This window comes from Chelonia mydas, chromosome 1, assembly GCF_015237465.2.
Source record: "Chelonia mydas isolate rCheMyd1 chromosome 1, rCheMyd1.pri.v2, whole genome shotgun sequence".
NCBI classification, from domain to species: Eukaryota; Metazoa; Chordata; order Testudines; family Cheloniidae; genus Chelonia; species Chelonia mydas.
The window spans coordinates 63,046,512-63,066,436 of NC_057849.1; the positions used below are offsets into that span (position 1 = coordinate 63,046,512).

Consider the following 19,925-nt stretch of genomic DNA (forward strand, 5'->3'; position numbering starts at 1 on the left):
TCCCATTGTCTCCAAAAGCCTATCTAAACTTAGCATGACGTCTTGGATCCAGGAAGGCAGCATACTATCGTGTTGTCTGCCTGTCCCTTGCAGAATGTTCTTTTGATGCTTCTGAGTATTGAATCCCCAGCGAGGATCATCTGTCTTCCTTGGATGGCTGGAGAACTCTTTAAGAAAATCAAGTTTGCCCACACACGCTGGGCCAAGTTCTCATCCACAGTTGTTTCCTGTACATCTCTCCATTGCCTTGGAACAGCTGTATCTTGAGGGGGTATCTGTGATGGGGTCCCTGTGGTCCAACCTGGACTGTGGGACCGCAGAGCCCTCCAAAACCCACCAGCCTGGTGTATCCCTCACACTGTGATGCTAAAGTCAAGCTATGAGCCTCTGACAGGCACTGCACTTAGACAGGGACACACCCAACTGAGTTACGTGAATGGTCTGCCAAACACTCATGAACCAACATGAGAGGCTCTAGCCAATTCCCCCAGTTCCCCAGTCTTGCACCTCAGAACTGTACTATCTTGCACTGGTCAGAAGCATGACCAGTGTAAATTCATTACTTAGTTTGCCACTTCTTCATAGGAAAGTGGACATGTACCAGCCTTTGTAACCTGAGCAGATTTCCCAACCACTTTAAACAAACTCACTGGTAAGGATAAAACATTAAAATAAGCTTATTAACTACAGAAAGATAGATTTGAAGTGATAAGTGGTAGGCATAAAGGTCAGAGAGAGTTACCTTAAGAAAATAAAAAGTAAACACGCTTTCTAAATCCTAAACTTTTAGTCTAAGCAAGAGTTGAATCGGACAGCTTTTCTCACTTGACAGATGGTACAAGCAGGTTACAGTTCCTCAATACATGCTTCCCCAGTTAAGTCTTTTTCCTCCAGACGTTCCTCCAGGTATTGAGATATGCGGGGGGGAGAAGGAGAGGCCCAAGTGATGATGTCAATTCCTCTCTCTTTATACCTTCTTCCAGCTGCTGGAAAGATCCTTGTTGTGACATGGGGGTCCCCATTAGTCAAGCAGTCTCCATTGTGTATGAGTATTCTCCAAGAAGCCTCTGGGATAGTGGACTGTGTGTTGATGAGCCATTAATGAACATCTGGATATTGATGGCTACTCCTTTGTTGTAACTGAAAGGCTGGTTGTAGGTGTTCCTAACCTCACAACATATCTCAGTAACACACATAGCAATACTTCATAACATCACATACAATGATAGTACATACAATCCAACAGGTTATTATTGTTCAACAGATCAAGACTTACAAAATGACACCTTACAAGTCATACTTTGTACAAAAAAAAAAAATCAATACTATCACAGTGGTGAATATGGGGGTCCATGGTGCTGCTTTGAGATACAGAGTGTCACAGTATCTTCCACAGTTTCCATGTTGAGGCCCTGGTGTCAACTGGAAACTTTTAGCTTTGTGGAATTCCTCCCGGTCCTCTTCTCTCTGGTGGCTGCAGCCTGCCCATCCTTGTCTCTCTTGAAGCCGTGTAAAACACCCCAGTGTCTCTTGCCTCTGATGGTTACAACTGCCAAGTCTCCTGTCTGACTTCCTCTCTCTCTCTCTGATTCCTACCTTTTTTCTTCCTTGAATCTGGGGTACTGGTGTTTCCTGAACCTGGTTGTCTAGGAATGCCTCTGCTTTTCTAATTTTCAGCAGCATCTCTACTTGCCCCTCCAATCTAACATAAGAACGGCCATAGTAGGTCAGACCAAAGGTCCAGCTAGCCCAGTATCCACTAGCCCACTGTCTTCTGACAGTGGCCAGTGCCAGGTGCTTCAGAGCGAATGAACAGAACAGGTAATCCTCAAGTGATCCATCCCATCCCCCATTCCCAGCTTCTGGCAAACGGAGGCTACGGACACCATCCCTGCCCAGTCTTCTAAGATTCTTCTCTAGCACAGCTACCAACTTGCACTTCATGCACAGTATGTGCCTTCTGCTTTCCTTCCCCTCCGGTGCTCAGTTTGCTGCTTCCCCATCCTCCTATATTTTTTGACCACACATTTGGCGGTAACTGCTCAGTACACTACATTTAAACAAGCACAGAAAACAGAGGAACATTTTTTACACATTTCTTTAATCTGCAATAAAAATTATTTATTTAGGGGGGGAAAACCACCTTTCCTTTATGCCTCAGCGTACAAGTGCTGTGCTTTTAAAACACACACAATGATCAGGGTTAGATCTTGATTTAAAAGCCAACCTCAAATTTAACAGACCTTAAAATTCCATCAAAGAATCTTCAGTTACATCTTTAAAGCAGAATTTGTTTTAAAAAGTTCTATTTTTCCCATACTAAGGCAGGGGAGGGGAGTTAATGTAAAAAGTGATCATTTGAATAGCCAATAAGATATAAAATTTATTCTGCACTCATTCTACCTTCCTCATTTAACATTTTGCTTTTTAGATAGGCTGCTTATTTTTCATGCAATGTTTTTTTTTTGTTTTTTTTTTTTTGAACCATCAGTATGTCAAATTATTCATCCTCTTCTGATCCTGGCAAGCAGTGTTAGAAGCAGGTTAGCTACGTGTCAGAATAGGTGCATTTGCAACCACAACTACTTCAGCCTCCAAATTCAAGGCAAGATTGTGCCCCCCTTCTTCGTGATAGGGAGTACTTTACTCTGTGAGTGGTCCCATCAATTTTGATAGGACTGTCAAGTCCTACCCAGTGTAAGGAAGGCATAATTTGACCTGTTATTTAAAGGTAAAAATCATAAATCACTACCCATCCTGCAAGTGTCGCAGCTCCCAGTAACTTCAATAGGGAGATGCTTAGCACCATGCAGGAGCAAGCCCCATCACTGCCTACTTAAACACCGAGGGCTAGACAGTGAGTCCTTTATTTCCAGTGGCGAGCAGTTACTCACATGAGTAGTCCCACTGAAGCCAATGGAACTACTTGTGTGAGAAACTGCTCCCGGGGGGGGGATAAAGGGCTCACACCGTGGCCCTGAATGTTTATAGTTTGAGGATGTATATGTATAGTGGCTGTTGTGGGTTCTGATTATACTGTGCCTTGAGGCTATTTGGTCCACAGCTATGTGTAATTACGTTATAGTCTTAGAGAGCTGACACTTGTTAGACAGTACCAGCGATACAAGATTTTTGACACTAAGGCTACTCTGAAGTGCTGATGCACAAAGCATTTTGATTTCCTCACCATGCACGTTCCATTCAGCAGCCCCTTTTCCTTGCCATTTGTTTTTGGTTCTGACATAATGTGCATATTCCTCCATCCCCCAGGGCAGCTTTGTGGGAAAGGTATGCTGTAATTGGTCTATAACTGCTCATAATGATCTGGGAACACTGCATGAAACAACAACAGGGAGCAACTTCACTTGTGATTTATTTAAGTGCGCTACATGGTTGAAAGGTTCTCCCAAGAGCACAAGTTTAGCTAGTCACCTAATTGGATGTAAATTTTCACACTTATTTCAGAACAGAAGGCTATGTCATGAGATGCTAAATTTGAATTTATAAGCAAGTGTCTATACTGCTCAACTAAATCATAAGCACAGTTACTATAATCTGTTTTGGGGAGTCTTAAATTCCACATTCAATAGGTTTTAGTGTACAGTTTTCTAGAAGAATGCAAATTATGCTCAGCATTTGTAAAGCTAATGAAATATTAATTAAAGGTTTTATTTATTTACATCTAGAATGACTGACCTCATTTTGATACATTAACATACACTTAGTGTTTTAAAAGCTGAGATTGGTAATGCGGCTTTGGCTGTAGTCTTTTATCAGTTTGTTGGACTCCTGCTTATTTCATCAATGATCTGAATACTCCATCTCACACGACACCCAAGATACGGGCAACCCACCAGCTGCAGGGCATAATAATTCGGCAGGCGGAACGACATCCTTGGTAGTTATAGGGCCATGGGTAATAGCCCATGAGAGGTTCACAGATTCTCTGGCATTGTGTGTAACTTCGTCTACATTCAATACAGCACACACCTTCGTGGTCCAGCATTGGGTCAAAAGTCATCCCTTCGCCTTCAAGTTGCTGAAATGTAAAATACAAAATGAGAGAAGATGAAGTTCCCTGCATTTATATTATCTCCGTAAAAGACAACAGGTCAAATACTGGTCCCACTGAAGTCAATGGCAAAACTCCTGTTGACTTCAAGAGGGCCAGGCTTTCAGTGGCATGATTCGCCACTGCATTACTCCACATCTACACTGGACTCTCCGTTATAAAACTAGAGGAACACAATGGGGAATCAGGCTGTCTGAGTTTCATTATTATTTTACTTTCCCAACTTTTTGTGAAAGCTCTAATTATGGAGAGTTTAATAACAGTAAAATTTAAGAAATGGAAAAAACCTGGGTTAGCCAGTCCATCTGCCTGAATCTGCAGGACTGTGCCCTACTTTGCATTGTCTAATGGTCTATCCCAGGGGTGGGCAAACTTTTTGGCCCAAGGACCACATCGGAGTTGCGAAACTGTATGGAGGGCTGGGTAGGGAAGGCTGTGCCTCCCCAAACAGCCTGGCCCCGCCCCCTATCCACCTCCTCCCCGACTGCCCCTCTCAAAACCCCCGACCCATCCAGCCCGCCCTCCTCCTTGTCCCCTGACTGCCCCCTCCCGGGACCCCCTGGGATCCCACCCCCTATCCAACCTCCCCGCTCTCTATCCCCTGACTGCCCTGACCCCTATCCACATCCCTGCCCCTGCCAGGCCACCCAGGACCCCACCCCTATCCAACCCCCCGTCCCCTGACTGCACCCTGGGATCCCCTGCCCCTTATCCAACCCCCCTGTTCCCCGCCCTCTTACCCTGCCGCTCAGAGCGGCAGGACTGGCAGCCGCGCCGCCCGGCCGGAGCCAGCCGCACTGCCCGCGGGGTGGCCTGGCTGTGGGGGATGGGGGACAGCAGGGGAGGGGCAGGGGGTTAGCCTCCCCAGCTGGGAGCTCAAGGGCCAGGCAGGATGGTCCCATGGGCTGGATGTGGCTCACGGGCCGTAGTTTGCCCACCTCTGTTCCATCCAGTCTAATTTTAAGTAAGTCCCAAGTGATGGACCTTCCTCCTCTTTCCCAAGAGGACTGTTCCACAGCCTATTACTGTTGGCTTTCTGGATATTCAGATTAAATTTACCTTGCTTTTAACCACCTCTTTTCCCATTGTGTGATGGATTCTAGACAACTAGCATTGTAGCACCATCTGACCAGGAAGCAGAGTTACTACACAGTGGATGGCAGAGGATATCTAAAGGCAGACTAGCCTCTCAAAAGTCTTTGCCTCCTCTCCTGAAAACATGGAGCTAAGTTCTCAGTTCTTTGAATCCAGTTCTTTCTTTCCCTCTAGTGCTTTCTCAATAGGATTAGAGGAGAAGAGCAAGGGCAAATCAAACAAGAATGCCTCGCTCTTGCATTGCTCTTTTCATCCACAGTTCTCAAAGCACTTCATGAAGGGGGTAAGTAGCATTTCCCTCATTTTAGAGATTGAAAAACTGAGGCCCAGGGAGGTGGAGTAACTTGCTCAAGGTTGCCCACCATGCACTGTGCCAAACTTCCCCATCAGAGAGAAGAAGGGGGGAGTGGGGAATGACAATGGCTCAGCTAAGGCCAAGACTACACATCTATCTGGTAAACCAGTGGTGTAGATTCCCAGTGCCTAAAGGAAATTTTGAAGACCATCTTCCAGGGGATCCTACACCAAATGAGCAGATGATACAGGAGATCTTGAGTGACTCCATTTTGTCTCCTTGCCTCCATCTCGTGTTGGGCAAGTGCATCACTGAGGTACCACTTCACCACCATTAGCTGAAAACTGGAGCTCGTGGCACTAAGAAATTAGCAGTGAAAGCAGTGATGAGGCAGTTGTTGAGGATGAGATTGGGTACATTAGAAACAAGGGTGCTGTGTGGTATGCAGTCTGCAGTACTCTGACAGGAAAATATTAGCAAAAGTAAGCAAAACAACTGTCAATCAAGCCTATCAGCAAAGTATGTAAAGAGTGTCCGAGACACAGACAGCTGAGGAGAAGGTGCGAGGAGTGTAGAGACTGACACGCAGGGGGGAAGAGAGAGAGAGAAGAAGCAGAGACCAGAGAAAGATGAGACCTGTCAGCTGCAGCGACCTGTGGAAGACTGGCCATCTGAAGTGGGGCACAGCCACTTAGGATCATGTTAACTGTATGTTCCTGTGGGTTGGGATGCTTAGCCTGTGGTGTCGGGGATTTGTGCTACTGTGTTAAGGATTTGTGTTTGCACCAATAAAGGGGTGCCTTGTTTCGGAAAGAATACTGCTTGTGACAATCATTTATCAGAAGGCTGTATCCGTGTCCTCCAGTTATTTCCTTAGCCACCCGGGAGACCCATGCCTGGTGAGAAAAGATTGGTTAACAGGTGAGCTGTTTTGAGGGAGCCTTTGGTAAACCCAGAAAGGGGGCACTATGTGAGCTACTCTGGGGAGCACCTAAAATCTGTTTTTGGGGTAACACAGGTTCCCACTGGCAGGAAGACTGTCAGAGAGAGCTCTGCAGGGGATTCTATACCAACTGTACTGCTCCCACTCTCCAGAGGGATAATGGCTCTACCTCTCAGGCCCCATTGTCTCTATCTCTATGGCTCTTATCCCAGATAGTTCCTCCCCTTCAGTGGCAGGGTTTAGTTCTGATGCTGCTTTTGGGGCCGATGCTGCTTCTACTTAACTGAATTCATAAGAAATAAAGTCAATTTAGTTCTTCTTTGGAGTGATTAGCTTAAGCCTAATTAAGAGATGTCAACTGAGTAGAACACTGTCACGGGATAACGATCTCCTGCTGTTACATAAATGTCAGGACAAAGCTGTGACTTATTTTCAAAGCAGGAGACATTGATCTTGTGACAACATTCTATTAAAATAACTTTATCCCTGCTGTACCAAACAGTCCTGTAAATTGTCTGATGTTGGTGCAGTAGAGTGGAAGTGGCTCGCTGTACAGTTAATTGTTTTGCAGTACTGTGACGGGCTTAGGGAAACGGGACTCTTCACATTTTCATTCTGTTTATCTCTTCATATGAGAGAGAAAATAAGATTCTGTCCTGGACCCATCTTTCCCCAAGTTCTTTCACTGCATTATTTTAAAAGGATTCCATTCTGCAGATTGCCAGAAAGGGCTCTGTGAACTGTCTGACAGTCACAGTTTAGCCTGATCCTGATTTCTGAAGAATCAGTGGCAAAATTTCCATTGACTTCAATGGCAACAGTACTTGTCCCATTGCAGGTGTGGCTAGTCACAATGCATTTTATCCAAAAAGTTGCATGCACGCTCTCTTTCTCTCACACTCTCTCTCTCTCACACACACTCTTACATGTTTCATGAATAAGCTAGTTTCTAACTAGCTGACTCTGCATTTTTATTGTTTTCTTTTTATCAGTTAATGATCAGTGTCAACTATCTGCCAGAGGCAGATTAAATTTGCTGTCGTTATGGTAATGCATTATCTGTATCAGATGTATCTAGTTTTCTGTATTAAACTGGACTCACTACAGCAGTCTTGCAAAATTATCTTAAATTCACCAGCCTAAGCACAGTATCTACTTCTTCACCATACTTTGGGGACTAATGATAACAAAAACTATATTAGTTACTTCTGGTGAATGGAATTTATAAATAACTGCACTATCGAATGAAAGTTTGAATCGACAAATTGGTGTTATAATTTTTTTAAGTCCATTTGAAATGGATCGATATCTAGAAATGAGTACTTAATAAAGTTACATACCTACCTGCAAAATCAAATGCTCTGAAGGGGATTCTAAGGCAAATATATATGTACTCACATGATACGGATTTTCTGGATTAAAGTTTGAACTAGAATCTTGCTCACTGGGACCAGTGGCGTTAGATTGGCGTTCTGGTTTTTGAACAGTCTGGGTAGTAGGTGTCCTGGTATTTACTATGCCAGCAGTAGCTTCAATTTGGTCCAGATCAAAGTTTGATTGAGCTTGACGTATTTTTCTCTTGATTTCTCGCTTCTTTCTCTGGCTGTCTGCAGAAACAGTCATAGGAGTACGTAGGTGTTTTAAAACATGTTCTTCCACTAGTTCAAGGACCATATTTTGTACCCATTCATGAAAGTGTGATTGCATAGCTGTACTGCAAAGATTAATAGGCTTCAAATGGGAGCTACTTGTCTTTCCACCTATTCCATACACAGTCTATATCATTCTGTCTATATGTGTGAGAGATTTGTCTTTTTTTCCTCAAACAAATGGATGGCTGGCCCAAAGAACAGGATGGGGGAAGGGCCTCTGGACCCAGTGAGTGGCCAGAGACGCTAAGAGAAATGAATAGCTATGCCAGCAGTCAACCAGAGCAACTATCTTCATGTCATTACTGTGTATTTTTGATAGAAAGAAACATTTGGAAGGAGACAGACTTGTGTCCAGCTCCAAATGACCTGATTGTAAACATGGTTTAAAATACTCCTGGCCAACTTTGACAATACTCTTTTGATGCATAATGGCCATGTGCAAGGCCACAGGAAAACAGTGGAAAATTTTAATAAGCAAATTTGGCTCCCATTAGTCATGAAAAAATATTAGCAACTCTCATCCCCAAAATACTCAACGTTGCCACTTATTTCATTTTTCTAGCCTGTATTTTGTGTATCAGTATTAAATCTCTGGGTATGGCTACACAGCAGCCAGGAGATATAATTCCCAACTTGGATAGACGAACATACACGAGATCTGCTCAAGCTATCATGCTAAAAATAGCAGTGTGGCCACAACATCTTGGGTTAGCCATCTGAGTCCAGTCCTGCCCCACCCCTTGGCTACATATTCATGCAGCTAGCCTGAGCTGCTGCCCATGCTGCAGTGGCCACACTGCCATTTTTAGGCAGCAGCTTGAGCAGAGGTAGTGCACAGATGGCTACCCGAGCTAAGAAGTACAGCTCACAGCGCCTGTGTAGATATACCCTTAGAGCACCAAGGAGGAGCAAACTCTTCTCTGGTCCCTTTCATCCTCTCCCTCCAACCCCTAGGGAGGAATTCCTTCCTCCTGCTCCCTCCCCTGGACTAAATGAGGACCCTCTTCCTAATCTCCCTAGCAAGTGCCTGAACACCACCCCTTGCCTCCTGTATAGCATCACATTCCCTGCCCACCTCCTCTTATGCTGCTGGCCCTGCCTCGCGAATCTCACAAGGTCTCCCTAGCAAAGTATATGCCCTCAATCCCCCACAGGCCACCTACAAATCCTAGGAAGTTAGAAGTCATAGAGTTTAGGGCCAGAAAGGACCACTAATTCATCTAGCCTGATCTCCTGTGTACCACAGGCCACCAACACCACCCACACACTACACCCACCAACCCAAATTAGAGCAAAATATTACAGTCCACAGGAGATTAGGCTACAGTGGAACCCCGGTTATCAGATCTCATTGGGAAAAGGGTCAGATTGGATAACCAAAAATCTGGATAAACCGGAGAATTGGTGGGGTTCTAGCTGTCAGCCGCACGTATGGCAGGGCTCGGGCTGTTGCCATGCCCAGGGCTGACAGCCCAAACCCCAGTTGTCTGGGGTTGAGAGCCTGAGCTCCACCACTGTCAGCCCTGGGCAGCTGGTGGTTTGGTTAATACGGAGAGCTGGATAATGGAGGCTCAGATAAATGGGGTCCTACTGTATTAGGTGCCACAGATGTAACCAGTGCCCAAGGCCCCCATGATGGGAAATGATTAAGTGAGATATACCCAGATAATCCTGGCAATTGACGAGCACCCACACACAGTGGAGGAAAGTTAAGGCACCCCGCCCCCCGCGCAAGGTCATTGCCAATGTGCCCTGGGGGAAAATTCCTTCCCAACTTCACATACGAGTGAGCAAGAACCAACCATCTGAGAGAGAGAGAATGTGCAGTGCCACCTCAGAGCTCTGTCCCATCTCCAGCCCTGGCCATCCCTGAGGTGTTAAACCCTTTAGCCCTCCCCTCCACTGAAGTTGTGTGGTGGGACTGTTTGAGGGGGGGAGCCCAGGCTGAGTAGCTCCACATGGAGACCTTAGCATTCTCTGTGTACTGGGTGGAGGGTTTCAGCACCAGCCTACATGGGAGAAGAGCAATGAGGTCCACAACTGTGCAGCTCTAGTAGCTAGACACCCTGCTGGTGTACGTTTATTGGGGGGGAAAGGGGGGGAAGGGAGGGTAGTGTTTAAGTGAAAGAAAAATTACCTTTTGGGTATGTTGGTCGAAGCCAGAAAATAGGAAGATCTCCACAAAGCTCTAAAATTTTGGGACTTAGGAAGCTGTTATCCTTAACCGGCTGATCTACAGCCACCCAGATAAGGGAATTTTCATCAAATTTAACTGGCATAATTTCATCTTCCTGTAAGTAGGCAGCATAAAATCCATTGTTAGTTCAATGAACAAGGGTTCTGTGTATTCTGTAGATGCAGCTTTCTGTTAATAGCCAAATGCCAAGCATAGAAGCTTCGCTTGGAACTGATACGAAATGTTGTTTTGTGTACTACATGCACACAGCCAAATCTTGTTCCAATTGAAATCAATGGAAAGACTCCTGGGGTGAAATTTTGTCACCACTGAAATCAATTGCAAAACTACCAGGATTTCACTTCCGTTGTCTTTAATGGGGCTAATAGTCAGCCCATAGGACCGGATTCTAAGCTGGTGTACATTGGTGTAGATCCACTGACTTCAGAACGACTATATTGATTTATACCAGCTAAGAATCTGGCCCATAATTTTTTAGGTGTGTTTGCTTGCATTGTTCTGAATTCATAGAAATGTTAGGGCACTTCCATAATAGACATATTCCTGAGAGTTAGTGAAAGTTTTAGTTTGCATACAGCTACAATTTTAAGTTAATATGATGGGTCTGACTAAAGGTCTTGTTCAGTAACAGCAATTCAATTGCCCAAAAGCTAGAAGTTAAAGGAGCCTTCATTTTGAAGTGTACCCTGCAGGTTTTGGTTTCATATCTTCAAAGTAATGTAGGAAAATGCCAGTGATTTATTCTTTATAGTTTTTAGTTCAAAGTATTATTTTACATAAAACATGTTCGCTATTTCTTAGCAGCAGTGAAACATCCTCAAAAAGTCTTGTTCATCAAGAAAATCAATATGATTTTGAAGTATAACTTCTGAATTCCCTCCATATAAGTATCTGATATTTGGATTGATAACCCACTAGATCAATTTATTTTGCCAAGTTATTCCTTTAATGTATTTATTGATTTTTGTAGGATGTCTTGAGTCATCTAAATTCACTATCCAGTGAGAGCAGCACATCATTTATATTCTCCCACTTGGGCTTTTGTCAGCATCTGAAATAACTTAACTGGAGCTAACATCTGAAGATAAAAAGAATCCAATTGTTTATCTTAAATGAAATTACCCCAGATTTGTGGGCAAATGTAATTTAAGTAGCAATAAACTTACTTTAATTTACCATTTTGTATTCAGTGTTGATCATGATCAAATATGTATTAGACCAGAAACAAGTTAATTTTTAATTTATTTATAGTAAAAAAAAAATAAATGTAAAGACTAACTCAACATTTCGGTTGCACACTTGATCAGAAAAATTAGGCAGCAAAGAAAGTTTAATGTTCTAACAGTAGCATTAAGTTGCGTTGGATTGCCCATCCCATCTATTTGATGCATATGTTTTATCACAGAAACAGCAAAATTCATATAATACATCTTTTAAAAAGTACACAGAAAGCAGGAACAAAACACTCTACACATCTGTAATGTGACCAAGTTAATATTGAATTGGAACCCTTAACTTTGCAAACCTGACATTTTTTCAACAGTGGAAATTTAATACTGGATGAATGTAACGTCCTTTTATATTTTAATAAAAAGAAAAATTGCCTGTGCTTAATTATGTTAAATTATTCCAATTAGGCCATGAAGTCCATACATCCTTAAAATAACAAGGGAGGGTAGAGGCGATCTCGGTACCTACCTCTGGGGACTATCCAAAGCCTGCTGAAGTCACTGAAAATATTCCCACTGACTTCAATGGACTTTGGATCTGACTCATGGCACTTTCTTGTTGGTTTTAGAGAGAATTTTCTCTTTCTTTTTTAAGTAAATGAGTATGTATTACTGCATATTCTAGATTACAACAAATAGGCAGAGTTGGGACATCCCCATTTTGGAAGTTCTGCAATTTTTGTACACCACGATTTTCTCCTGTCATGATGATGAGGCAGGAGTTTTGGTGGGGGGGATGATTTTTCTGTGAGTCTCTGTTAGACATTTAGTCTCTCTCATGCAACCCATCCCAGCAACAGTAGAAGCAGTGCCCATCAGTGCCTGCCAGAAGCACTCACTCCTCCCTTCCAGGACCCCAAAAGACCTACTAGATCATTTGATATGTGTATTTAAACGACCTTTAAAATCATTATTTATATAGAGTTAAGAATTTTTTTTAAATTGCTCCCTACCAGATCAAACGAGAGGCTTTCTTTAGTCATAGTATTGACATCGGGGATGTGAGCTTTAGCTTGTGCTTTAATGTAGCATTTCTCTCCTCCAGCAAAACGGATTCCAGTGATGCCCTACAAAATAGACCTTTTGTGGTTACATGCATGGACATGTCACCCAATTGCTTAAAACAAAACAATATAAACTCTGTTCATATAACATTAAGGTATTCACTGAATTTGGGGACTTCAGAGTTCCTGTTTTTTTTAAAAAAAAACAACAAAAAACTGACAATAAAACATGTTTTTTGATTTTTTAAAAATAAAAGTCCACTCTGAAATTGACCCAAATTCTGTTGTATCACTATTTTAGCTGTAAACATTTAAACAAACCAGGTGAAATTTTAATCTTGAGTTCCTAAATGAAGGCACCTAATTTAGGTACCCAAAGAAGTGGCTAAAGTTTCAGAGATGCTGAGTATCTGCAATTTCTATTGGAGAGGGCCTGTCTAGACTAGGGAAAAAGGAGTTAGCTAACAAGATTTGACACATCACTTAGCACCTAATATTGACGCAGTTTAACATCCTTAAAATCATGTTAGTCTTTTGTATTATAACCTAGTAACTTTTTCCCAGTCTAGACAGACCTCTGCACTTATCTGAGACACTTACTATTAAAGATATGAAAATCAGGTCATAGGTATGGATGTAGGTGCCTAAGTTTAGACATACAACTTTGATTTTTTTTTCTATACCATGATGCTTTTTATGCACAGAAGTTCATAATGAAATGATAACCAAGACAGAATTCCAGTGTTGTTGTAATAACGGTTTCTAATCCTAAATAAATGACACAAAATTCCCTGTATTTCAAACATATTGACATTAGAGACCATTCATTGATATATGGTAACTACAGGGTAGCCTTTCTTAAGTCTTCTCCCTACAATTCAAATGTAGCATTTTCTGTGCTGCCATGTGGGTTTGATTCTCCCTACAGGACACAGAGAGCCTACCCTTGTAATTTCAGCAATTGTCTTGTCTATCCACCATTTTGTTCTACTTCGCTTCAGAGGAAATAGTTGAACAGATCTTTATGTACAAGCTACAGCATGACAAGAGCCCTTCTGCTGACTATTGATGGATATATACAATGTCACTGGGGTCATTCTTTTCTTCAAAGGCTGAGAAAAAGTAGGCCCCCCAGGATGTAGCTCTGCCACTTTGAGATAGTCAAGATATGTTTCTGTGATACCTTCCTGTCACCCAGGATGCAGGCTGTTTTCCTAAAATGGTCACCCTGGCCTTGTTCAATGATCCTGCTCCAGTGATCAAAGCATCACTTAACACATGGGGACTTTCTTGACCTTAGTGATATACATAACCTAGCCATCTCCATGTCACAGCTCTGCCTAGCTTAGAACTCTATTGCTCCAAATGTGTAAATAGGTTCACATGCCAACTTATCCTAGAGTTCCTAGTATATGGCATTTGCAACAGGTACTTCTCTATCTCCTTGGTATTCTTTCCAGCTTACACTTCAAGTTGTTTCCACTCCTTGCAGGGTCAAAACCTAACTGGCTTGGTCCATTTGCTTTCCTGGAGCTTGATCCTTGGCACTCAATAACTGAAGGCAGGTATTTTTTGGCGCCAGTTTTTCCACCACCCTCATCAACCTAGATGCACAACACATTGTCACAACCGCTCTGGGGTGAGTTTTTTTGGCTGCACTTACCCAGCAGCTCATATTTGTCATGAGGGTCCAAGGATGGAAGAATTCATGGACTCTCCACTGAGCTGGGACGGCTGTGCAGATGTGGAATAGTGAAGGCAAATGACAAGAGGCTTATCAGCATTTTAATTCAGTTGCCAAGAAAGTTGTAAGGTTGATGTTACCACAAGTTTCACAAGGGGCTGAAGAGCAGCTTTCAGATGATGTGGGGGTTATGCATCCCACGTGTATGTGCATGGATCTCTCTGGGCCTGCGCAAAAGCAGGGAGGCCCAGTTATCTCCGCCTCATTCATGGAACCAACAGATGGGGAGGGGCAGGGCCAGAAAGACCCACATTGCTTCCCTCACCAACCCTACCTGGAACTAATGGTTTCTTTTGTTCTAGATGCTGCATTTACCTCATTTAGGGCTCAACCTTTCTCCCTTTGAAGTCAATGGTAGTTTTGCCATTGACTTCAACAGGTGTAGGACTGGGCCCCTTCTTAGGGTATGTCTGCACTGCAATTAAAAACCCATGGCTGGCCCGTGACAGCTGACATGGGGCCCATGCTAAGGAGCTGTTTAATTGTGGTGTAGATGTTCGGGTGTGGGCTGCAGCCTGAGGTCTGGGACACTCCCACCTCACAGGGCTCCTAGAGCCTGGGATCCAGCCCGAGCCTGAACGTCTACATCACAATTAAACAGCCCCTCTGCCCAAGCCCGAATCAGCTCGTACAGGCCAGCCATGGGTTTTTAATTGCAGTGTAGACATGTCTTTAGAATCCAACACTGGAGAATGTCTTATCTGCAAGATCTGTCAAATGTACTTACTATCTGGAAATCATGAACTTCTATAGCCTCTTCATTTCCACTTCCAGTTTTAAAGGTCTCTAGGTTGTTCCCAGAATCTATTTCCATTGATCCCTCTTGTACTTTTCCATTAATACTCATAGTATAATGGACATTGTAAATCTGTAATTGAATAAAGAACATTAGCACGCATTTTTGTATCTTCCTAGCTTTTATCAAGAACAAGTGTGGTGCCAATCTGATTGTCATGTCCCTCTTCAGGTTACTGGCTTTTATCCATACTTACACTTTTATTACAGAATCCTCAGCAGTCAAGACCATACTAATAAAACAGACGTTGATGGTTTCAGGCAATATCAATCCTGCCAGCTTTACATCCATACGCACTGAATGTAGAATAATTTGGTTCCAAGGTTACATGGGGTTTAGGAATTGGTCTAAATCATATTGTATGGGAGGATCAGAAAAAGCTGATTTCCCCCAGAGGTCATCCCCACTGTACTCCTCAGTTTGATCTGTTGGGACTCTTGCTTGCAGAAGTTAGATACTGTGTAGGTACTTAGAAAGAGAGTCTCTTGAATGTAGCAAGCTGCATGTAGCTGTCTCTGAGTGGGGTGAGCGTTGTTTAAATATCAATACTTCCATAAGTACCAACAGAAGGAGTTTACTTTTATTCTTAAAAAGTCTGTATATAAACAAAGTTTCAATAAAGTTCACAGTATTAGTCTAGAAATCAATTTTTTCTGCTTGCAACTCTTTGTTAGGGAAAAAATTAAGGTGCTAAAGGTAACTGATTGGCTTTTACAAATAGAGACTCAATCCTGTATTATTCATACATCCAAGACTTCCATTGAATTCTTGCGTGAGGAATGCAAGAATGGGTCTATATAGATAGTACTTAATTCCATATCCAAAGTATATAGACTGAGCTGGTATAAGATGATAACACTTTTTTGTGAGCCCCATTTGTTGCAGTAGAATTCGAGTTTTTTTTATTTTAAAAAAATCATAAGTCTTATGGTTGCAAAGAAAACCTTCCAAATGTGAATCAACAAAGAGTTGGCTTCCTGAGTCTGAGGGCAGTCTGAAACAATAGCTTAGTGTTGGGTGTTGACTCTGCAGCTTAAGGTTGACATTTTATCTATTTCTGTACCAATCAGAATACACTCTACTCTTTTTTAAAAAAAGATTCAGTTCTTAATTGATGGGATTACTACCAGCTTCCTGAGATGGGAAAAGAGCCTTAGGTAAGGGAAAAGAAACCCACTTACTAAAAAGAAATTTTTAATGCATCTGTTTGAACAAAAAGCAGAAATACGCTAAAATAATGCAAGTGTTGCGAAACTAAACAGACCAAAAAATGAGACTCTGTCCTATAATTGATCTGCTATCTATTTATCAAAACCATCAGTGCAAACTGGACTATTAACACCTTACACATTCTCTGGCCCATCTACCCATTCAGGCCCCTCTTACACTGAGTCCTGAAGCAGCCTGTCTTCTTACTATGAAGGAAAAGCTTTGTTATCTGGCCTGTTGGGGGAATGGGGGGTGCCGATAAGTCAAAAATTCCAGTTAACTAAGAGTTATATTTACCAATGGAGGGAGGGAGTTTAGGTGTGGGAGGGGGCTCAGGGCTGGGGGCACTGGCTCTGGGAGGGCGTTTGGGTGTGGGAGGGGGCTCGGGGCAGGGGGTTGGGGCACTGGAGCAGTTTTGGGATGCTGGATCTGGGCAGTACTCACCTTGGGCCACTCCCCGCAAGTGGCAACATGTCCCTGCTGCTCCTAGGCGGAGGCACGGCCAAGTGGCTCTGTGTGCTGCCTCAGCATGCAGGCGCTGCCCATGCAGCCTCTATTGGCCTCGGTTCCCAGCCAATGGGAGCCGTGGAGCCAGTGATCAGGGTGGGGTGCGGGAGGGACAGTGGACAGAGCCCCCTCCTAGGAACAGCAGGGACATGTCACCGTTTCCAGAGACCCACGCGGAGTCAGGTAGGGAGCCTGCTGGCCCCAAGCCAACTGGATACCTGGCAACTCTATTGAAGATTTGTATTAGGAGACATCAGAAATGCCAGTTTCTAGAGCTTTACGGTTGGTAAAGTGCTGGATAACACAGCTTTTACTGTAACTTTTTTCTTTTCTCTCTGGATTTTGGGTTTGCTATAAACTGTCTTTAAAAAAATATTAAATGTCAAGCAATTGTACCCTACTGGCTAAAATGTATATCATATTGAAACACTTTCCCCACCAATTAAGGGACCGATTCTGCACTCCTTACTCAGACAAGGGTCCTGCTGAAGTAAATAGGAGTCTTGCCTGAGCATAGAGTGCAGAAAAGGCTCCTTGGTAAATTCAATGAGACTCATTCTCCTTGTCACTGATCATAGAATATCAGGGTTGAAAGGGACCTCAGGAGGTCATCTAGTCCAACCCCCTGCTCAAAGCAGGGCCAGTCCCCAATTTTTGCCCCAGATCCCTAAATGGCCCCCTCAAGGATTGAACTCACAACCCTGGGTTTAGCAGGCCAATGCTCAAACCACTGAGCTATCCCTCCCCCCAAATGATGAGCAAATGAAAATCAAATTCACATATCTGGCATTTCATATTTTAAAAATCTTTGAAAACATAAAGGAAAGATAATATTTAGAATTATTCTGATGATCACTATTCCTTGAAAGTTTGCTTCTTTAAACTAACTCCTGAGTTTTCATCTCTGTCCCTTTTGACACACGATTTTGTCATGTAACCTAAATTGAGAAAAGTTCTCTCCACCCAAATATAAATTATCAAGATTTTTAAAATCATTTTGCAACTAATATACTATGAGCTTTTGTGTCCATGTTCAGCACACATTTAAACTACTAGGTGCATAGTGAAATAATTTTGGTCCTTAATCAAACCTATGAATAGACTAAATACAGTCTGGTGCACCATATATTTAAGTGTCAAAGTATGATCTGCAATCAGCATTTGGATGACGTGGCATTTCTTTCACCACCATTTTGTCCTGATGCTTGAAATTTGCTTATTATGTGAATCTCCTGGGAAAGGATGGGGGGAAACAGTGAATGCTTTGAAGATTTATGAGCAAAAGTAGATGCAGCTTTTGTCTGTGATCCCAAGGATACATTTTATGTTTATTCCTGAAATCAGCTTCCATCATGCTACACCAAATGGACAGGAAAGAAAAGAATTTTTATACTGAGGTATGGGGGAGAGAGGTATGCTACTTACAGAACTTGGCAACCAGTCAAATAATGTTTCCAGTGTGATTGTGATTCTCATTAAATTCAAGCAGTTAATTTAAAAATTGGCTTAATAGAAAAATGTCTGTTTCCAAAATGTAAATACTTGGGTTCATAATTCTTGTCTTTGTTTCACTCAGATTTAAACCAGATTTAAAAACTTCAGTGCAATACCTTCTTACAAGACTATCACTATCCAGCTTGGTAAACAGATGGGTTTACTGTTGGAATTGACACCTCCTGCCCGACTTTGTTTAATTATTGCCTGTCCCAGTTAGCAATACTCTAAGTACAGTCGGTGACCCAGTTTCCACTACTCCAAGATTGATCTTTCTGATTGTTGTTCCCCTATATTTTCTGTGCTCCAACCACTTCGGAATATTTACCAAGCATTCTGGGTGGGAGGCGGGGGAAGAATGGCTTGTTTAGAATTCGGATCATGTTTTGTAGCTGAAAGTGCTGGCTCTTAACTCTCACACTGAGCAAGCGTCTAGCCCAGCCGCTGGCGCACGTCTTAAACTAGCCACAGATGGGCTAGACCAGTGTTTCTCAACCTTTCTGGTAACAGGGACCAACTTGCTGCCTTCCTACAGGGTGCCAGGGAGATCTCAGGGACCAGCGCTTGACTGGCGCCTGAGCAGCGCGGCCACAGCCGACTTTCCCCACAAGCTCCTTTGCAGGGTGCCACCCAGCGACCCCCTTGCTGGCGTTGCGCGGGCGCTTGTCCCGCCCACTCCCGCTGGGGTGCCTGGGCGGCTTTTCACAGCCAGAGGAACCACTCAGCCCCGCCGGACCCTCAGCCAAGGAACCTGCGGCCGGCTCCCCACCAGGTCCGCTCGGCCGGCCCGCCCCCGCCCCGCGCCCGCCACTCACGTGCCGGTCGCTCCCCTTCCAGAAGTAGAAGGCTCCGATGGCTCCGCACAGGAGCAGCAGGGCTCCGGCGATGAGCACCACGGCCCCGATCTTCAGCAGCCGCCCCGGGCTGGCGGGTGTCACCGGCACCGCCGTGTAGGCCTGCAGCAAAGGGGGACAGGCAGCCCAGGAGCCCGCTCGCCTCGCAGCCCAGCTCTCCCGGGAGCTCAGCCCCGCGCCGGGCGGGCGAGGGAAGCAGCAGCGCTGGCGCTTGGCGGGGCCAGCCCCTGCCCGACCCCCGCCGCCGCCGCCCGCCACTTTCCCGCCCTCACCAGAGCGGTGACCTGCCCCGGGAGGCAGCTGGGGCTGAGCGCCGGGACTCCCTCTCTCTGCCCCGGTACTTACAGGCGGCAGGCTCCGCTCCACGTCCTCCGGCCCCGCCAGGGCGATGGGCACTTTCTCCGCGCTCTCGGCCATGGCTGCCCGCGCACGTCTGGACCCGGAGCTCCTGTGGCCCCGGCGGGAGAGGCACGGCCGGGCTCGGCTGCACACAGAGGCGTGGAGCCCGCAGCCCCTCCCCGCCCCCAGGCGCGCCTCCCCGCCCCAGCCGGAGCGCCGGGCTCGGGATACAATGGCCCCCTTTGAACGCCGCTGCCCCGCGGGGCCGGAGCGACCGGCCTCAACCCGAGCAGGGTTTCAGTCACCTCCCGGGCCCCCCGGCTGCTGCCGCCCGCCGGGCAGTAACTCTCCGCCGCTCTTGCCTTCCGCGCGGAGGAGGGAGCCGCCGAAGCGTGGGTGCGTTGGCCGGCACTGCCAGGTGCTATGGGGAGCCCTCTGACAGCTGGCCCAGGCCTGCCTCCCAGTGCCCAGCCCATTGGGGGCCCCAAGCAGGAA

The 19,925-nt window shown here is 44.7% G+C and overlaps 1 protein-coding gene across 1 annotated transcript; it reads right to left on the bottom strand.

Annotated features, from left to right (window-relative positions):
• Window positions 1–3,645: 3,645 nt before the first annotated feature.
• Window positions 3,646–19,629, bottom strand: CNMD (chondromodulin). The gene is made up of 7 exons (XM_037894897.2): window positions 19,437–19,629; window positions 19,053–19,193; window positions 14,959–15,099; window positions 12,437–12,550; window positions 10,195–10,348; window positions 7,804–8,012; window positions 3,646–4,039 (listed from the first exon to the last, which is right to left on the bottom strand). Exons 1-7 carry the CDS (start codon window positions 19,506–19,508, stop codon window positions 3,824–3,826), a joined length of 1,047 nt encoding a protein of 348 aa, XP_037750825.1. The 5' UTR covers window positions 19,509–19,629; the 3' UTR covers window positions 3,646–3,823.
• Between the last annotated feature and the right edge of the window lie 296 nt (window positions 19,630–19,925).